At 45.4% G+C, this 19,931-nt stretch overlaps 1 protein-coding gene across 2 annotated transcripts in view; it reads left to right on the top strand.

Moving 5' to 3' along the window:
• The first annotated feature begins 1,385 nt into the window (after positions 1 to 1,385).
• LOC8028512 (bromodomain adjacent to zinc finger domain protein 1A) overlaps positions 1,386 to 19,931 on the top strand; it is a 76,673-nt gene continuing 58,127 nt past the window's right edge. Inside the window, exons 1-2 of one of the 2 annotated variants that reach the window (XM_029986523.4) lie at positions 1,386 to 1,908; positions 12,170 to 12,445. In XM_029986523.4, coding sequence (XP_029842383.2) covers positions 1,796 to 1,908; positions 12,170 to 12,445 — 389 coding nt within the window. In that variant the 5' untranslated portion in view covers positions 1,386 to 1,795. Of the gene's footprint in view, positions 1,909 to 12,169; positions 12,446 to 17,378; positions 17,584 to 19,931 lie in introns of those variants that run through there. The other variant, XM_042288042.1, reaches the window with a different exon arrangement.

Below are 19,931 nucleotides of genomic sequence, written 5' to 3'. Positions count from 1 at the left end.
TCGAAAATTGACTTCCGGTAATGCATTTCTATGGGAAAAAGTGAGTGCATTTTCTCTCTGCGCTCGATCATAAGCGCAAATATCCCGAATAATTCATACGTAATAGGTAGCTTAGAACATTTCTCAGTCATGCCGACGAAATAATTGGTCAATTACGGTGTTTTTCTTTCAAATTCATCGCAATAAAAACGGTGCTAAAACAGCTTCGTACGTGTATTTATGTCACTGTCGGACACTGTTAGCGCGAACACGACGTCGGCGCTTTTCAGCGTGCCCCGTGCCAAACGAACGAAGAACATCTGGAAATTAAGAAAGACGGCAAGAACTACGCAGTAACACCGGATCAGTAACATACACGTGCATGTACGATCAAAATTGATTGAAGGCCACGTAATCTATTCCTATTTTAAATAAGTAAGTACCGTTTTATTCTTCCTGCTGTGAGCGAAGCTGCTTGTTCTACGTTCAAAATATCACTCGCACGCTCGAAATCTTTGAGAACAAGTGCCAGATAAAAGCTGCCCGGCAGAAAAAACAATACGAAGACACCTTTCATAGCAAACGGACTTTATTCTCTACGTTTTGAATGTTTTTATCCGCTCATGCACGACGGGGTCATTTTTATATAGTGACAGGGCTGGCATATTAGCAATATATAAGCGTCACCGGATTGCTGGCGAGCCTTGAACACACTCTACATTCCTTTCGATTGTAATTTTGCTTCGAATCGTCGCTTGTTTTTACACACCTGCTGCGGAACACACGTTTGGGACTGAAATGTAGCGAAGTTAAACATCGTTCACTGATGAAGAAAAATGCGCTAACTAAAGCAATTACACTTTTACAGTGTTAATCAAGGTACATACTATTCGGTACGACCCAAATAACCAAAGTGTTCCGTGTTATTTTCCGGCGAAGAGACAAAATGCACGCGCGCTTTCCCATAGGAATACACAGGAAGACTGGAAAAGTAGACTGGTTGCTGTCTGCTTCAATTTGCGTCACGGAAGTCGCATAGACACTAGCGCCAGTTGAACCTCTAGCGTACATTATAATAACTCTATGGGTTGCGCTAACAGTTCAACTCTCGCTTACTCTCGCTAGACTCTTGGGTACTTTACCAAACCGACTCTACCCCGCCAAACTGGTAAGTCGCATTGATTAGATTTATTTGTGTTTTATATTAGGAACGGTAAGAACCAGTTAGGTCAACTTACGTCAAATAAGCTTGAGTGCACTAAACTTTCCAAACAACTAAATGAATATAACTCCAAACTAGGTGTCGCTGCTGAACTTCTATTTCATAAAAAATAGATTTATTTTGTATCCAGTTATTAATGCAGTTCGCTTTTAAGCCAATCGTCTTCGGCCGGTTCCGGTTTAGAGTCCCGCCTGGCCGAGTTGTGATTTTCGGCAGCGTGTGACCAGAATCTTGTGCGCGCGTTTGTCCCATCTTCGACTCGTACGCTATTTCTTTTGACTTTCTGAAGTTAGTCCGACCCGGTGATCGTGTTCGTTCCCCCAAGATCCCACGAGAGTCACCTCAAACGAGCTGAGGACGCCCAGGAGAGCGGCGCGGCGATCTTTCCCAAGTTCGCGTTCGCTGTCGTCCGGCTTCAAAGCGGTCGGCCGCTTTTTCGGCGATGTCCGCGGCGGCGGCGGACGGTGCCCGATTTTAGGCCCCCGCGCAAACAACGTTTCGACACCCTGACTGAACTCTGACCGAGATCTCATGGAAAGAACTTGAACCCTTTCTGGCGAAGCCATCTCGCTCCGAGTTCGCACGGGCTCAATCATGCCGCACTACGGGAAGCACCCATTCATTCGGCAGAAACCACCGGCCGATCTCAAGCCCAACGACGAAGTCTTCCACTGCCGACTGACGAACGAGGTCTTCAAGGACTACGAGTGAGTTCCCTCGGACGCGGTTTCGGCGTCTTCAGTTTTTTTGCTCGCTGTGGTCGGGTTGAGGTGCGCACGGTGCTGGAATTTTCTTTGACATCACCCTTCATCCCGACACCTTGACGGAATCCTGCGGCTTAGCCCTTGTTAGGCCTAAAACTAATTTCGTTGCAAAATTTGCGTCCCCAAAACCTCGGGGAGGGTCCTCGGGGGCCCTTGGGGACCGGTCAAGCCCCATGGGTGGCTATTTGTCGGCGTCATTCGTCTCCCTATGCCCCGTGTGTGCGCACCCGACCTCAGGCTGCGGCTGTGATCGGTCATGTTTCGGCATTTGCGCCTTTTAACCGTACTTACACGTTGCGCGTCGTACGCTCTTGGTCGGTGACGGCCGACAGACGCTTTTCATCCGTGGGACATGTCAAAACAGCTGTGCTACACTGCTCTCATGTTGACAGATCGTCATCATGGGAAATGTTCTGTGGCCAATCAAGATCATGTTACCTTGCCTTATGAAGTGAGGGCCACACATGTGGTCACTGCCCTCAGCAGCTGATTTGTAGTGAGGCACACCCTGGGCTGGAAGGTACAATGTTATGCACCGGACCGTGGGTTCTGCTGTCAGATTCATTGTGGCACCTTTTCTGGCAGGGGCGGCTCATTTGTCAGATCCTGAGGCCACTTTCCCTCATGAGAAGGGGTCTAATTGATTATTCTCAGGAAGTTATTCCGGACAGTTTGCATCGGTAGGTGCAAAAGGGAGTGGATGTCAAACCAGTGATGCAGCAAATATTATTCGCTGTGGCTAGCGTTACGTCCGGACGAAACACTGAAACACATATACTTAACCCTCCCCTCCGCCCTCCTCTCTCTCCCTGTGAACCTAGGAAAGGCGGAGATTTGGACGTAACTTGGGTTATGTCGGTCGTAACGCTAGACACTTCGAATATTATTGCCCGTATTCACCAGACTTCAGTAGCGCCTGGTCAGCCACTTACTAACTGCTTCACCAGTTTAAAGCAATCGTGCGACAAAGAACTATCACAGCTAAACTCGACTACCAACACCACAAAACCCCCTTTAGTCAGTGACATAGATGGTCATGGCTTAAATAGGTTCTAGTAGTGCTACATGGATGTGGATATACTTGTATAATTGGCGGAAGAGGGTTTGCTCCCATCGCTTCTCTTTTCGCTAAGGACTGCGAACCCCCTAATAAACATTGTTCTGCACTCATCAACAGTTCATTGGAGTACAGAGGGCACGACAAAATGTCTGACGTATTGTGGGATCTTGCTAGGTGGCCTAAAGTGATTTCACATTAAGAAGCACTAATAAAAGGCAATGCGTCATTTGCTTCACGAAAAATGGGATATATTTTGTTAAATCTTACTTTAAACATGAGCAGAAATCGGAGAGACTTCGACGGCGGTTGCGACACTGGAGGCGGCTGTAATGGCCGGACAGCTGGCAAGGAGTGCACTGCACATTCGCGTTACGCCAATCACTCGAACACCATTGAACGCCGAAAGAAAACATTAACACGCTTGCCCAGAGAAGTAAAATAAACAAAAAAGAGCAATGGTTATGATGTTTAGCTCAATGTTGGCTACGCTAACGCCGTAGGCTGGACTGCGCTGTTGATTGCGCCTCAATTCGCCCGCCAGAGTCAGCAGATTTCGGCAACTTGGTGCGCTCCAAAGTTTGCCGGGCTGTTTAAGAAACATTTAGACAGAACTAGGTCATAATATTTGATCTCAGTCTTCCTAGTTGATTTTAAAAACGACTGCATTGTTCTCTCAAAAATAAAAATAAAGCGTAGTTACCCTTTAGACAAGACTACCTTGCTTGCACTTGTCCAAAGCTTTAAGCGAGCACAAGGTTTGGTGCCTTAAATCCTGCAGTCTGTGGACATGCATACCTCCAGGATAACCAGCTGCTGTGGAGACTTCTGATTATAGAATAGGAAAAGGAGGTTTTAGATAACAGTAAATAGGTATGATGGTCACCATGGAAACTAAATATAGGTACACAGTGGCTGTCAACATCCTCATAATGATTTGAGGCTATGTAAAAAACCAAATGCCGTAAAATGGCATTTTAATCTAGTCGACTAAAGCCGAATCTGGAAAGTCTTTTACTGGGGTTGGATTCCTTTCTTTTTCATTTCATTTCATTTATTGGTACCCTCAGGGCCCGAAGGCATTACAGAGGGGGTGGGATTATTACGTAGAAGTTAATAGAATACTCAAATCACAAATCAAGTGCTATAGTCAGTTACAGGTTAAGAAGGTAGCGGCAAATGCTCCTCAAAGGGAATCGGATATCCCTCCGCCACCTCCGCATCCAATAGCGTCCCACCGTGTCCGTGACGTCGCGGCCAACGCGCGAGGAGGGTCTTGCCTTTCTGTACATATTTGCTTTATCTTCCGACTTCGACTTAGCATTGTGGAAGCCACGAGAGGGAGATTAGAGTTCTCCCCCACCGACGGAAACAAATACGACTTTCGGGGATTAGCTTCCCCCCCGATGGATACAAAGGCTGCTTTCAGGGGCTCGGTTCCCTCTCCGATGAATACAAAGGTCGCTTCCTTAAAAAGTGGGATCGGAGACAAGTGGGAATCCATTGAAGCGGAACAAGGAGCGTTTTTAGTGAACTCTTCTTTCGACTGCGGAGAGATTTGAAACGGGCGCATCACACTTGTGGGAGGAGCTTCTCCTACCTTCTTGACTTGTAACCGACTATAGTACTATGGATACAGCATTTTTAATATCAACAGGATTAACAATTGTGGCGATGAATGTGCAAAGGTGATTCCAGTCAGCAGACATACGAGGTATGAATGATCTGTAGTAGGTATTAGTGTGGCACTGTGGAATTTCGACTTTATGTATGTGATCATTGCGTGATGATATGTAGGATGGCTCCAGTAAGAGTTCAGTCTTCTCTCTTAGTATTCGTTGATGAAAAAGGAAAGGGGCATTTTATGTGCATTCGGAGCGACAATAGTTCCCAGCGGACACAAAAGTGACGTTTACGGATTTCAGAAGCGAGACCTTGACTTTGACTTGCTTGCCGGTGGCTTCCTGAAAAGGCAGCAGTCGCCGCCTTTTTTCTTTTTCACCTTTTTTTCACCTTTTACATAAAAACTCAATTTCATAACTTGAAAAAGAACAAAAAAATCCCTGACATATATATATATATATATTTTTTTTTTTTTTTTTTTTGCATAGGTTACATGGTGCAAGGTATTGAAAATAGAACCGTGTTTTTCTTCCTGTAGAAATAAACTATACATCGCCGAACGCTCTGTCTTTGCCCAAACATATGGCTAGCGATTGGGGACCAGATGCCGAAGTTTCAAAACTAACCACTCTCTGAATCAAGAGGTGCAAGACATTTTTTTTTTTATCTTTTAAGTGAGCCAATGGTAGCTGACGCCTTACGTCTTTATACATTCGCAGGTGCCACTAGCCGCTATTTTCTTGTTGCAGATTTCCAAAAATCGCTGCAACACATAGTTTATTTTTGCAGTCAGAATTGCGTGGTTCTCTTTTCTCCCGAGGTACACCTCTTGACTGTCCATTTGCCCTTGCAAATTGTCTACTGGTACCTCCCGAGAATGGACATAAGGCCACAAAAGTGCCTATTAATTATCTGACATACTCATTTACTCAAAACACTCTAAAACTTAATGTAAATACTGTGTACTTTTTTTTTTTTTTTTATACTAGGGTGATTTCAGATAAGATCGACCAAAGGGTGGCTGGTCGACATTTTTAAATCAACTGATGTTTTTATATGACATTGTCTAGTGTCTGGTATAAACGAATCCACACTTAGTTTTGACCAGAAAAAAAAATTTGGAGACAAGAAAAATCGTAAGGCAGGGAGAGGTGGACAGTTGCAATAACGCGCACTGATGGAGGGGGCAAGTTTGAAAGTGAATAATTAAAACAATAAAATTAGGAGAATTTTAAAACTTTTTACAAACAAACTATGGGTACAACTTGCTTGTAATATAAAGTAATAATATTTATTAAAAATTTATTTAGTTTTCTAAAAATTGCCAAACATGCCTGCTCGAACGACAAATGGCAAACTTTGGAAATCTGTATCTCATGAAATAATTTAATCATTATTACATAACTTGCAGACATTATTTTACTAATATATGGCTATTATTGAAAAAATAAATAAGGTATCTGAGTGACACAATAGTTACAATATATTTAGGCAAACATGGGAAAAAAATCAAACAAAGAAAAATTCCAATGCGAATAAAAAAAAAACACCACCTTCGATTTTTTTTAAATTTGGGTACCCTGTTATACTCTATTTCGGCATTCATTTCCATTAAAAACATGTTGCATCATTGCACTGTGAAAGAAGAAACAACTCCCCAAAGTAGGGTCCTTTTTCAAAGCCTACACTTAGCAGTGTCCTATACAAGAAGTGACTCTGAGTTCCAGTTTCATGAAACTTGCACAAATCTTTTATATACATTTATTCAGATGAGGTCAGGGAGGAGAAACTATATACAGCGTTTTACATAAGCGTACAAAGTGTTATCATATTAGAGACTAATGATTTGAGAAAAGATGATGCAGTGTGAAGTTGTACCTTCCGGTATATTTTACATCTAGAGTAAAATAAATAACTTTACTTCCACACACAAAAACAAAGATATAATAGTAAGATATTTAGGTTGGCTGTGTATTTACGATTACAAACAATTTCAGGTGACGGATGCCATAGTGCCTAACTGGAGCAGCTTCGATGCTCTCGGTGTATGAATGAATCGTGGCAAGCCGATATATTTTATCCTGCTCGAGGATAACATTTTGGGATTTTTTTTATAGTGATCAGATAAAAATTATTAGTAACTACCAACAAAAACAGTAGGTTAAATACCCCGTGAAGAAAAATGTGATAAATAAGATGTCCCTGCATTCAAAATGAGCAGTCCTTGGGAAATCAAATTCGGCACTTTACGCTAAGGTTTTCCTCGCTGTACCCATTTAATCAAGTTGCTTCGAAGCAGATCCGACTGTCCGTGCTACGTATACGTCACAGGTCCCTTCTGTTGATGACTTGCTGAGCCGCCACGCGTGCCAAGACTGAATGCCAGGGAAGGCGCGCACCGTCAGCCACTTTTCTTTTTTTTGTTCACTATACCGAACAACCTCATTTTCGTCCAGATATACAAGATGCACGCCTTTCAGTTTCTTTGATAGAACGCTCACCATTGTCCTGGCCGTCTGAATTGCGCTTACTGAACGTTCTCTCAGGTTGTTCAGCGTGGCCTGGTGCTTCACGAGTCCGCCAACTCCGTCACATGCATTTTTCCCATGTCCAGATGCAGAAAATAACCACTGGGCTTGTGGGCAATCGTCCTTTGCAAATTGGTGAAGCTGGTAGCGATTCTTGAAATGACTGGCGGCGCCGTCACTTACGTACGTCACGTACGAGTATACCGCAACGCTGTCTTCAACCCACTCCTTCACTTTTTCTAGAGCCAAGCAAGCGTGAGCGGCGTCGTGACACAGGTCCTCACTGATGATGGCAAAGCGGTTTGGAGATTTTCTTGTCGTCACTACACATGTAAATATCGAAACTTGTTTTTTTTTTTCCAGTGATATGCTTGCACTTCGTCAGGAAGCACGATGGTCCAGTTTTCAGCAAAGTCAAAATGAAAGACAATGCTCCCGCGTTGCATGCACTGTTTTTCATTGTAGATCGCTTTACCTTGCGTTTGCCGGATATGGTTGTGAAGTACCCAACTTCCAACCGTCACTTGGATGACTTTTAGGAAAGTCTCAGGTTCCAAAGTTTTTTTCACAAGGTCGCCGGACTCCCATGTTGCAAGCACAATCTCTTCATCCTCCGGGATATCAAGTTCCTGGAGTGTAAGAAACTGGCCTTTTGGGCAGTGATCACAGTCTCCTTGAAGGCACAGTTCTGTTGCTGGGTCGCACAGAAATGCCGAGTTCATTTCACCAGTGTTGAATGTTGAGCCTGTAACGTTCTCTAGAGCGGCAATACAAAGATAATAATTGGCGCAGCGCACACGAACGCACACTTCCTAATGTGGAATACATTGGACCCATCTAGGGCGCAACGAATAAAATTTCGTTAGCCCAACGCCGGAATCGGGATGCTTGTCTTTGTATATACGGAAGGCCTCTCGTATTGAGCGTGTCATGAAGCGCTTTGGCACGAACGTTTTCTCTCCGTTGAGCATGACAGAGATGACGTCCTTCTGGTTGGGACTTTGGCGCGAACATTGTAGCTCGTCTTTCGTGAAGTACTCTAGGGCAGCAGACAGGTTCTCAGGGCTCACCTTGCACCTCGTGTAAGGATCCGGCTCATACCACACGCCATGCTTTTCCTTGAGTTTTTGGGATTTACTGATGAGGTACATTGAGGCCTGTGGAATCATCTTTTGAACCTCATTCTTCGTCAGTGTTGACGGCAGGAGTGTAAGCAGTTGACAACGTTCCCGGAGAGAGTTGGCGGTTTCAAAGGCCTGCCGAAAGTTGTCCACCCACTCAGTGCATGTGGAGCATGTTGGTTCGGACGACCCCGATGGTGCGTCCCTGTCGTACGCAATACGTAGCCTTGAGCGTATATTCTTGACAGCAACCTGCTCCAGTTCTGTCTGCTTTCTCTTGACATAGGCAGGCCTGTCCCGAATTCTTATGACGCTTGGTTGTCTCAGCGGCGACACATCTGTAGGTAGTATGCTGCGATTTAGATCTTCAATTGCTTCTTCAGCTGGCACAAATATGTCAGGGCACTGCTCTGAGCTTCGCATCGAGATCTCCTTAGTGATGTGCATGAAGCAATGGTAGCACAGGTAGTCCGTCGCACTCACTTTGGTGGAACAGTCAGGCGGAAGAATTTGCTTCAACGAGTTTAGGTCCAACTCTCCAACACTTCGAAAATTCCGCTGCTTTGGTATAGTCTTTTTGTGTTTGCTAAAGTAATCTGCACAAAACACTCGTTCGGAGCTCCAGGACGTCTTCATAATGTATACATAAATAATAGAAATTAAACCCCAACTGATGGCATATAATTGCCAAGTGAAAGAACTACTGGGTGCACAAGTGACAAGTCCGGGGCTGAGGAGCTCACTCGCTGCAAACGTACATTTGAAAGGAGAGGTCACAACTGAGGCTGTCTGCAAAGCTTGATCCACGTCAAAGGAAGAAAGAGGGAAAGTCTCCAGACAAAAAATTGTGGTCAGCGGCCTTCGAAAAAGACTTTCCGGAATCGCACTGTCGTCCCTCCACGCGCTGATATGAAAGCACCCGAGCTTCTACCACGTGGTTCATGACGCAGCCTGAGCCATGTCGGCGACCGGTTCGCGAGGGGTTGGCGGTGGGGTTACGTTGATGGTCACTCGGATTAGCCCTTGCTGTACTGAGCTACCGCCTGCAGTGCCTTATCGCCGGCTGGTGTCAACAACGAGAACACACACACCCTGTCTACACCAAAACTACAAGCGTTCACCGCACACGCGTCGCCGCCGCTTTTAAGCTTTTGTGAAATTGCTTTCTTTTGCCGCGGAGAACCGCCTTATCTTAACTACGCGCCTGAAATCCTTCCAGGCGGGCGTGCACAATATCAAGCGTTTCGAGAAATGCCCGTGGAGTAGAACTATGGGAAAATTCGGAGCCCGCGATGTCGATACCGTCGCCGTTGTGTTAGTACGCCGTCGCGTACTGCAGTCCCCCGTTGGGGGAGGGGGGGGGGCGGTCTTACTACGATAACATGGCGACAGCGTTTACACTCTATGTATTTACGCGAGGCCCGAGTATTTGGGGATAATGCTGCCGGTTGGTGTGCCCCTTTGTGCCTGATATTATCGCCCGTGACGCCAGCGAGTGAGATGGCGACAGGCATGACTGCTCAGTAAACAGGCGTCGGCGGCCATGTTTTGCTGGTTGAAGCGAACCCCCTTGTCCTTGACAGCGAGCGGGGAAATGCGAAAAAAAGATTGTATCGGCCGTTTTGCCAGAACTAGCGACGAGTGTCGTCTGCGGTTTCCGGCAACTATTTTGCCATAATCGTGAGCTTAGCGAGGAAATGATTTTTTCTAGCCACAGAACACTACCACGCAGAAAGGGAATGCTTGAACATGTTTTTGTTCTGGATATATATCAGGGATATATATGAGAGAGAGAGAGAGAGAGATGAAGGTAGAGCGGAAGAGGGAATAGCATATAGTGTCGCAGGAGAATAAAGTAAACAAAGTTCCTAGTGGCCGATGGCTGCATGATCTTTTCTCGGATCACTAGTCCGTAATATGATACCTCTTTGTACACAGTAGTTTCTCCTTAATTTAAAGGGGCCCTCCGGAGCGTTCTGCGATGGTCTATTTATGGCGGTAACTCAATCTACAGGCCTTAAGGATTCTAAAAATCGTAAAATTACGGCCATGCGCGGCGGATTTCCCTATTAAAAAAGCTATCAAAGTCCCCGGCACGCCCCCTCTTTCTGAGATGACCCCGGAAAACGGGAGGGGCATCTCTTTACGCGTCAGCCAATAGCAAGCGAAGGATTCCGGCGTCACTGCGCGTCACCAACGCGGCCGACCGCCGACCCGCGGAGGAATCTCCCGAACACGCGCGGACCGTCGTCAAGGAGCCCGGACTTTGTGCTCGGCAGTCGCCGTACGTCGCACCGCACCTTCGCGCTGCTACTGCAATACGCAGTCGCATTCCACAGATGACAAGGAAACGTTTGACTGGCTGACGTGGAAGGATCGCAAAGCTGGCTTCGGAGTCGGGATCCACGGGAAGAAGGAACAGGTGTCCCGCAAACGCACGCCTGCACACGCCCCGGGAAGCAGACGAGCCGACGCGCCGATGCATCACCCCCTAGCAACAAGCTTGCGGAGAGAAAACATAGTTTGCTGGTTTTGTAACGATAATTGCGGACTATGTTTCCCGCACCACAATCCGTTTACATTTTTCTCAAACTCTACTTTGCAACAAGCTTAAAAAGTGTTGCGATAATAACGTTAGCATTCCCCGCGAGATGCGGCATTTCCATTGGTCAAGTTTTAGCGATAGGCAGGGAATGGGGGATTGTCTTCCAAGAGAAAATAGTCCCGATATATTTCTACTGCCATCTGCTTAATAAGCGGTTTTGTAATCTAAAACTTTGTATGCATATTAACTTGCACCTACTACGCAATATAACAACATAAACATACAATCTCAGAAAGCTCCGGAGGGCCCCTTTAAGTGTGTGAACGATTTCTTTAGTTATCATTGGCCTCATCTGATTAAAAATATATAAAAGATGTGTGTTGGTTTCATGAAACTGGAACTCAGAGTCAGTTCTTGTATAAAACACTGCTAAGTGTAGGCTTTGAAAAAGGACTCTACTTTGGGGAGTTGTATCTTCTTTCTCAATAAAATGATGCAACATGTTTTTAATGGAAATGAATGCCGAAATAGAGTATAACAGGCTACCTAAATTTAAAAAAAATCGAGGGTGGTGTTTTTTTTTTATTTGCATCGGAATTTTTCTTTGTTTGATTTTTTTTCCATGTTTGACTAAATATATCCTAACTATTGTATCACACAGATACCTTAGTTATTTTTTTAAATATTAGCTATATATTAGTAGAATAATATCTGCAAATTATATCGTAATGATTAAATTATTTCATGAGATACAGACCTCCAAAGTTTGCCATTTGTCGTTCGAGCAGGCATGTTTGTCAATTTTTAGAAAAATAAATAAATTTTAAATAAATATGATTACTTTATATTACAAGCAAGCTATACCCATAGTTTACGCCTAAAACGTATTAGAGTTCTCCTAATGTTATCGCTTTAGTTATTCACTCTCAAACGGGCCCCCTCCATCAGTGCGCGTTAATGCAACTGTCCACCACCTCATGCCTTACGATTTTTCCTGTCCCCAAGTATTTTTTCTAGTCAAAACTAAGTTTGGATTCGTTCATACCAGACACTAGACAATAACATATAAAAACATCAGTTGATTTGAAAATGTCGACTAGCCATCCTTTGGTCGATCTTATCTGAAATCACCCACTATCTCTTCTTTTTTAGCTTTTCTTGTGTTCTTTCTAGTCCCCAACCTTACTCCCCTCTTCTCTTTTTGTGCAAAGTAGCAAATCAGGTTTGGTTCTTCTCTTCTTCACTGCCAAATAGACAGAGCCAATGTGAAGACTCATCTGACTCCGTGACACTTCATCCTCCCTCCCCCCCCCCCACCAACGTGTTGCAGGGAGTACTTTGCACAAGTCATCCTCTGCAACAGCTTGGTGTGGAGCTGCTCGGTGACGGGCCGGCCCGGGCTGACGTTCCAGGACGCACTTAACTCGGAGAAGGCGGCCCTAGAGGCACTGAACCGCTTCCCAGTGGGGCTGAAGAAGCCCCTGCTGCTGCTGGCCACCCTTACCCAGCGGGGACGCCTGGGCGACCTCTGCGATGATGTCTTCTCCTTTGCGCGCGACCGCTACTTCGTCGGAGAGTCGGTCGAGGTCAACATCCGCAACCAGAGGTGGGTCATCGAACTCGAAGGCTGTGGATGTTTCTTCATCCCACCAGTTGCATGCAGCTTGGTACAGTTGCATGCAGCTCGTACCCCTGTACCAAAGGTACAGGGGCACAAGCTTAACCCAAGTAGCTGGAGAGCGTGGGAAGGAGAGTCTTCCCTCTTAAGCAGACCGTCTTCTGTGTTTAACAGACATCGCTGTAATCTCCCTCGGAGATTTGCCCGTCACTCAGGGTTCGTACAGAAGCAGCTTTCCTCTCTCTCGAACCTGTGGCTTCCACGGCATTGGTTGCAACTACTAAGATAAAATATAGGCTAGGCCGCGCAAACGTCCGCTTGATACAAAGGACATAGCCACAATCGTCCATCCATCCATTTATTCATCTGTGCAGGGGTGGGATTGGAAGTAACAGTGCAGGGAACCTTCCGCCCTACTGAAAATTACCTTGTGCGTCAACCTTTAAAGGGACTTAGAACTCCCCCAAAACACTTCATTTTTAAATTGCTAAGATTAAACATTGTTGCAAAATAAACCCACAAAAAAAATAGTTTACATTGTGGGATTTATTTCAGTGATTTCAACACTTACTTCTCTTTATATGATGGAATACATTAGAAAATGGCCGACGTCTGTAAACGAAAGCACGCTTTGAAATCGTTCCCAACTCCAAACGAGTATCGCAATAAAAATGTTGCGCTAAGATATTTATTAATTTTAAGGGAGAGCTTATTATATGCCATCCAGGCACTTTTTCTGGCACTTAAAGATGTATATTTTTGGGAGTTCAGGGTGGTCTTTTCAGCTACCCAAATTGACTACACTTTTTAACAAAAATGTAGTTTTCTTCTTCTCAACAGGGTACTTACCATCTCTGAAATCAGGATAACTTGAGAAAATAGAAACTGGCAGGTGATGCTAAAACCAGCTATCATATTTCCCCGCACTTTCCACTGGTGTTACGTTACATGTTTGAAATTTTGTGGGTCAAGCTGGCAGTCTAGAAAAACAAAAAGCTCACCAACACAATACACTTGTTTTGCGTCGCTCAGCGAGTGCTGGAGTGAGTCTCCACAACATTTATTTCACACCATCGAACTCCTCATAATCTGTACCCACACCTGTTGTCACTTTTTCGGTGTTGCCAGTAGGAAGTTTTCATTTTCAAAAAGTGGTGAGGACTGAATATAAGAATTCGATAACTTTGAGAGAAAAACCCATTTTCACCCATTTATTTGGGTTACTTGCTCAGCTGTGTCTGCTGGTATGTCGAACCAATTTTGAGGCCAATCTGCGACCATTAAAAAGACATGCCGGAGCTCCACTTTAATGCAGAGAGCAAGTTGTGTGCTGCTTGCGCAGGGGTTGCGGCGACGTCAGAACGACACCGAGTTCTGATTGGCTTTGATAGGAAGGATATTGGGTAGACCTCAATGCTAGATGCCTTGAGGTCTACCCACTTTTCTTTTCAATCAGCCAATAAGAGCACAGCATTCTGAAAGCATCGCAACCCCCGTGCAAGAAGCAGACAACTTGTGCTCCACATTGGCTTGGACAAGCTTGTCTTGTCTGTTGATGTGAAGTTTATCAGTCATGAACTAGCTGACCCGCATTGTTACTTTGGTGTATGTTGGCAGTTCTCAAGAAGCTGTGAGTGATAGACTTTAGCTCAGTGCAGCTTGTCTCAACTTGCAGTGGTGGTTGAGGTCAGGTTATAGCGGAAGAACCTCGCTTTTGAATGCGTCTGCTGAGTAGACTTTCTTCTGCCACTGGGCTTATCCAATCTACCTGCACCTCCTGCACTCAGTGCTCACTGTCATATTCGATTTATGAGTGCAGCCTGTCTGAAAACAAAACTGGGAGCGCATACCCCTGCATTTTCCTGCAATGCTTTACGCAGTGCAGACATTCGCTTTTCCTGGTGCAGAGAAGCTGCGTAATGCCGACATTAGACCGTCTGGTCTGGCTCTGGGCAGTGTGGCTAGACTGACTTTTGAAAAGCGTAAAGAAAAAATTTAATAAACTTTTTAATGCAGATAGCATTTTGGGCGGTGGTTACAAAAAAAAACAAAAAAAAAAAAACAACATGCAAACACTGCCAAGTCTCTCTCGGTGCTTGACAGATGTCTTTACAAAAAACATTTTGTCCCTAGCTAGGAATGGAATCCTGGACCTTTTACCCCATTGTCCGATGTTCTAACTCTGCGCAAGGGGTGTGACTTGGAGTGTTGTTCTAGCTCCCGTGTACTCATGTTGCGGCAAAAATTTTAGCCGACCTTGGAACTATGCATGAAGCCATCAGTCGTAGAAGGCCTCGTGCGTTCGTGTAGGCATCCCTAATAGATGGCCTAAAAATTGAAACGGGTGAAATTCGTGAACACACACAGTTGGCTTCATGCAAAGCATAAAAGTTAAGTTGGGATTTTTGAAATTATAAGCGAACGACTGAAATAAGTATTTATTGCTCGAATAGTCTAGTCTTACTTGGAAAAAGGCCGTACGCTCGCCACTCGCCACCTTTTGTACATAACATTTTGCAAAGTCCCATTTTCTTGTTTAGTGTACAGGGTGTGTGAGACAGACATTGGCTTACCAGGTTCATTTTCCGGTCCTCGCTAATACTCGAACGTGTCTGAAACTTTTAAGCAGCAAGAAACGGAACAACCGGTCCCGGCCACCGCGGGAGCGATGCAGCCTCGGAGGAAGCCCCATCTGGTGGCAAAATCGTTCGAAGGCTCCGTTTTATGACGTCCGAGACGAACGTCATGAAACGAACACGTGCCGCGGTTGTCGAATGCCGTAGAAACCAACACGGCCGTCGACAAACAAGCTTGCGTTTTCCCACACTACGCTTGGGCAGTGCGTGTCGGTGTGTAATTCTGTTTTGCCATTTATTTGGTGCCATCTGCACGAGACCACATTATCGGCTCTATAGTCACGGACAGGATTAGACTGCCAGAGACCGGGCATTCGAAAGAGACATCCTACCATTCTCACCCTGTCAGTCACTAGAGTTGTCTGGCGTACCTTGCTCGTGTTGATCAGCAAGTTTGGCACTTACTGCGTTTTCGTATTGTTATGTTCCCGGTTCTCCGAGCTGGAGAACAGGAATGGTCGATGCACACACGTAGATACAGCAGACTGATGCGGGAAGTCGTCTCGGTTGCGGGCCATGCGTACGAGGAGCCCGCGGGATGCGGCTTACAGCGCCGTAAAACACCCCGCCTCCTCCGTCTTCCCTGTGAGAGGCCGCCAATGGAACGTGACGTAAACTCGACATTGAAACGGCGGCTAGCACGGTCACACGCTTCAACTGCCGTTTGTTGCGAGCCAGAAATACGGCAACAATCTCTCTTTGTTCCGAACAGATGATGACGTAAGCCCCGCGTTTGTTGATCGTTTGAGTTTATTAAAGCGACTCGAGTGTTTTAGAAGAGCTGATGTAGTGTCTCCCTTTTTTTTGGGGTGGGTCATTATAACCTACCGTAATATCCCGAGATATGCCCCACCCCTGAAAGATAACCCGCCCCCTATTTTCGACTTAATTTGCTATTCCTTTTTTTATAAAAACAGAAAGATAGTTTACTTTTAGGAATCGCAGGGCCCTGGTTAATGCTGACTTCGGCAGAAATGGTGTTATTTAGCCACGATGGGAGGTGAGCAAACATTGTCGCGTGGGAAGGACAGTCGTCTCTGGTTTATCGCCCCTCCCCTGCAAATGCAAGTTTCGGGGGTCACAAAGTCTGCAACTAGCATTTCTTCAACTTTTTTATTTTTTTATTATTGCACTAGAAAGTTAGTTTACGTGTTATGTTCACCAGTTTGCTGTCGACTTTAGGTGGTCTATCTCTCATGATATTGTGGTAGCGTGCTAAGAGAAAGATGACAAACCAGAATGGGAGGTGGTAGACTCGGCAAAAACAAGATTTTTGGTTGCGACTGCTGCTTGCAAAACTGATAATTTGCACAGCAGAATCTAGTACTACCATGTTAAAACTATGCAACAAGCCTGGGTATTGTGCACTGTTCTGTTCACCATGTCGTCATACCAACTGGCCCAACTTACAACACGTCTGGCTTTAGCTGTGTGCACGTGCATATTCAAGGCAGCATCTTTTCCTTCCCGGGAAGGGGCAGTCTTGGAGAGGCCTTAGCACACAACACATGCTTGTTGTAAACCTCAGGGGTAGTAGCCCGTTTTGAATGTCGTTTTCTTGATTTTCTTTAACCAGTACTTCTTTTTTCTTTTTGTGAGTAGCGCGAACAGGCAGTTGTCCTTTAACTGTTTCGACCTGCGGCTTCCGTTGTCACAAAGAAGCAAAAAAAAAAAAAAAAAAAAAACACATTTAAAACTAAGGACAGTTTCTTGCTTTTTAGAACACGTCACAGAATCTAGGTCATGGCTGGGCTCTGGGCGATCAAGATCGCCTGCACATGATGACGGACTGCTCCAATTTCATTGTGAAAAAAGTTGGACCTGCGAGTCCCGATTTGTGATAAACTAAGCGCTGGGCAAAAACTGCGCTCGAGCCTAAAGAAGCCAGAGCGCATTGTTTTCACCGTACACACAATGATTTGAATGATCTTTTATTTGGAAGAAGCGATTTACCTCTGAAGGTTTGTAACTCTAGAAGACATTCAAGCTACTGGTGTACTTTGTGGCGATGATGACCAGTACAAATAGTGGTCCTGAAACAAGCGCCTATAAGGGGGACGTTCAGGACTGTCGCGAATCTCAGGTTTTGAGTTGTTATCGACAGTCGCGCGCCTGCGTCGGTCGCCTGTAGCCTTGTTTACAGTCGTTGGCGGCCATTGCAAGTTGCGAGTGCGACTCTGACGATGATGATGATGCTAGCGGGTTGGTACCGTTGCGCCGTCGAGCGGCGGAAATTTGGAAGAAAGCTTCCGGTTTGAGAGGATTATTGCTTCCGGTTACGCGGGAATTTGGCGCGTCTCTTTGGCGGCATTTTCTCTGCGTTTGCGCGCGCTGCGTGGTGCGATGTCGGTTCGGTGATATTTTGGCACATACTAGCTATTAAGTCTCGGACTATTTCCCGCAAAGAACCTTGTTTACAATGGCGCCAAACAAACGAAGCAGAAATCTCGAACAAGCTGCTAAAAGCTGCTCGAGGCTGACCGACTTCTGGTGAGTTTGGGACATCCATCCTGCGTCTGGTTTTGCTTGTCGTTCTTTCGGCGCATTCTTGCGCGATTAGTGAGGCTTTCGGTAGATTACACGGTCGTGTACGGGCGTGCATTGGCGCTGACCTTAAGTCTTTCGAGCTTGCAGTCGGTGAACTCGATGAAATGTGACAAGAAAAGATCGGTATTTGGACGAGCTAGGCAGTGCTTCCTCGCTAGCCTGGTCCCGTCGTTTTTCTTTTCTCTCGTCTGCTAATTCATCACCGACCATTGCGTCCACGACCTCCAGTCCCGATCGTGCTAAAAATTTTGTGGCGCTGTGGCGCATTCCTGTGCGAATTGAACCCGAGATTTTCAAAATAACTGCATCCACCTGTGGAAACTCGATACAGCGTTTCGTGTGTACTTGGTTTTCCTTGCCTTTCTGTCTTGAAATCCTCTCCTTGCCGTAGTCGCCTCAGTATTTTCGGCATCAAAAGAGCGTGTAGAGAACGCCAGCTAACCAGTTGATTTCGTTCCTCCGTCAAGTTGCATCGTGGCGCCTTCGCCTGGCGTCTTTCGGGGGAAAAAAAAAAAAAAAAAAAAGGAAAGGAGGGTTGGAGTTGATGTCGAGGTCGCGCTTCTGCGTTATGCGTCGCGTAGCAACACGCCTCACGTTCCAGCTTCAGTGTCGCCCGCAGTGCTGAGTATACTTCCATGACCCCTAATGAACATATCTCACGCTTTCTGCCGGTTTTAGAAAGGGCTGGGACTTTTACGAACCTGGCCGACTAGGAGGAACCACAAAGGGCAACAAAGCATTGTTTTGGGGGAGCTAGGCCTAGGCAGCTCAGTGAATCTAGAGCCACTAATTAAAGGGAAGCTGAAGCGGTTTTTAATATGAGAAAAAACGCCCAAGCCTGGTTAATTAGTCCTCAACCATCACGAATATTCAATTTGTTTCGTCATTTTCTGCGCGGATTAACCGGAAAAGCACCTTCAAAGTAGCGCCGAAGCCACACCCCTTTGAAGCAGAGAGAAAGGGGAGAGAGGAGGAAGCCCGCCAGCCAACGTCACAAAAGGACCGGCTGAGGGACCCCGCCGAGGTCGGCCGCGCTTCCCTCGATGCTGCTCTACTGGCTAATTTCAAGTCGTCGTCGTTCTACCGCCGCATAGCGCTTGCTTTTTTCTGTTGACTGGTCGTGCTATTGACTCAATCGCCTGTCGTGTTGATTGTTCTCTTGTTTGATCACGTGTTTGAAGAATTCTCGTGGCACCGAACCAACTGACTCGTGTTGTTGCACGATGTCATACTCATGTGTAGCCGCCGGCTTGCACGAACAGCGCTCGTCGCAGTTATTCCCGCTTACCGTCGTTTTCACTCTGACACCAAGATTTTAAAGGGGTGGCTGGGTTTGAGCAAGTACGCCGTTTTTTTGTTCGAAACTTGTTTCGAACGGCGCATATGAAAACTATGTACGCATGGGTTTGGGTCTGAAGAAGGCTCGCCTGAACCCAATGCTCTGCCGACAATCTTTGAACGTAAGAAGGCAATTCAGCGCATTAAAAGTCACAAGCAAAGAGGAAACATAATTAGGTAGGATTTTTAGGTCGACTGTTCTAGAAAAAAGCTATTACGTTATTAGAACTGCAGTGTACTAGAAAAGCCGCGATCATGTAGCAAAATAGTGGGTTTCCACTGGCTCTCTTGTGTTAACCGCCTTATATTAGTGTTTTAGTGTTGGTTTTTTATATTGTTGAAGTGACCCTATTTTCCGGACCGACTTAGGTCCGGGGAATTCGGGAAACAAACGAAAACAATCTTGGGTAGCCCAAGATTATTTTCTTTTTCTTTTAATCTATTCCACTACCCAGTCACTTGGGAGAGGAGGACTTTCTAATAAGTGGTCATGCAGTTCATAATGAGACTCACAATGCAACTTGTTTTAGCATAAACATTTTTTTTCTTTTTTTTTTTTACAGTTGCTGATAATATTTGAGGTTATATATTTTTTAAACGTAAACAAATTTTGTTAAATTTTCCTTTCATAGGTTCATATTCTCTTCAGGAGAGCTTTTTAGAAATACAAAGCATGTAGCCTTTTGTTCTGAATTGAGTTCTTTTCTTACAAGTTACGCAGTGTTTTCCGTATAAATGGGCTTTCCTACACCTTCCTGGCATGAAAAAATAATGTAAGGCTCTAATACTGCTCGTATGTAGAAGAAATAGAATTACGTACACGTCGCAGACCCAGCCTCGTACGGCGCCGTTCTACGAGGATCATCCAGATGACAGCCATTTTGATAGGCACCAGTGCGCCTCCTATGGGTCAAGAAAGTTGCAAATAACGTTTGTGTCATGCAGTGGTTCTT

This window comes from Ixodes scapularis, unplaced genomic scaffold (assembly GCF_016920785.2).
Source record: "Ixodes scapularis isolate PalLabHiFi unplaced genomic scaffold, ASM1692078v2 PGA_scaffold10__122_contigs__length_95168666, whole genome shotgun sequence".
NCBI classification, from domain to species: domain Eukaryota; kingdom Metazoa; phylum Arthropoda; class Arachnida; order Ixodida; family Ixodidae; genus Ixodes; species Ixodes scapularis.
The sequence above is the reverse complement of the archived record's forward strand: the minus strand, read 5'-3'. Positions and strand labels throughout refer to the sequence as shown.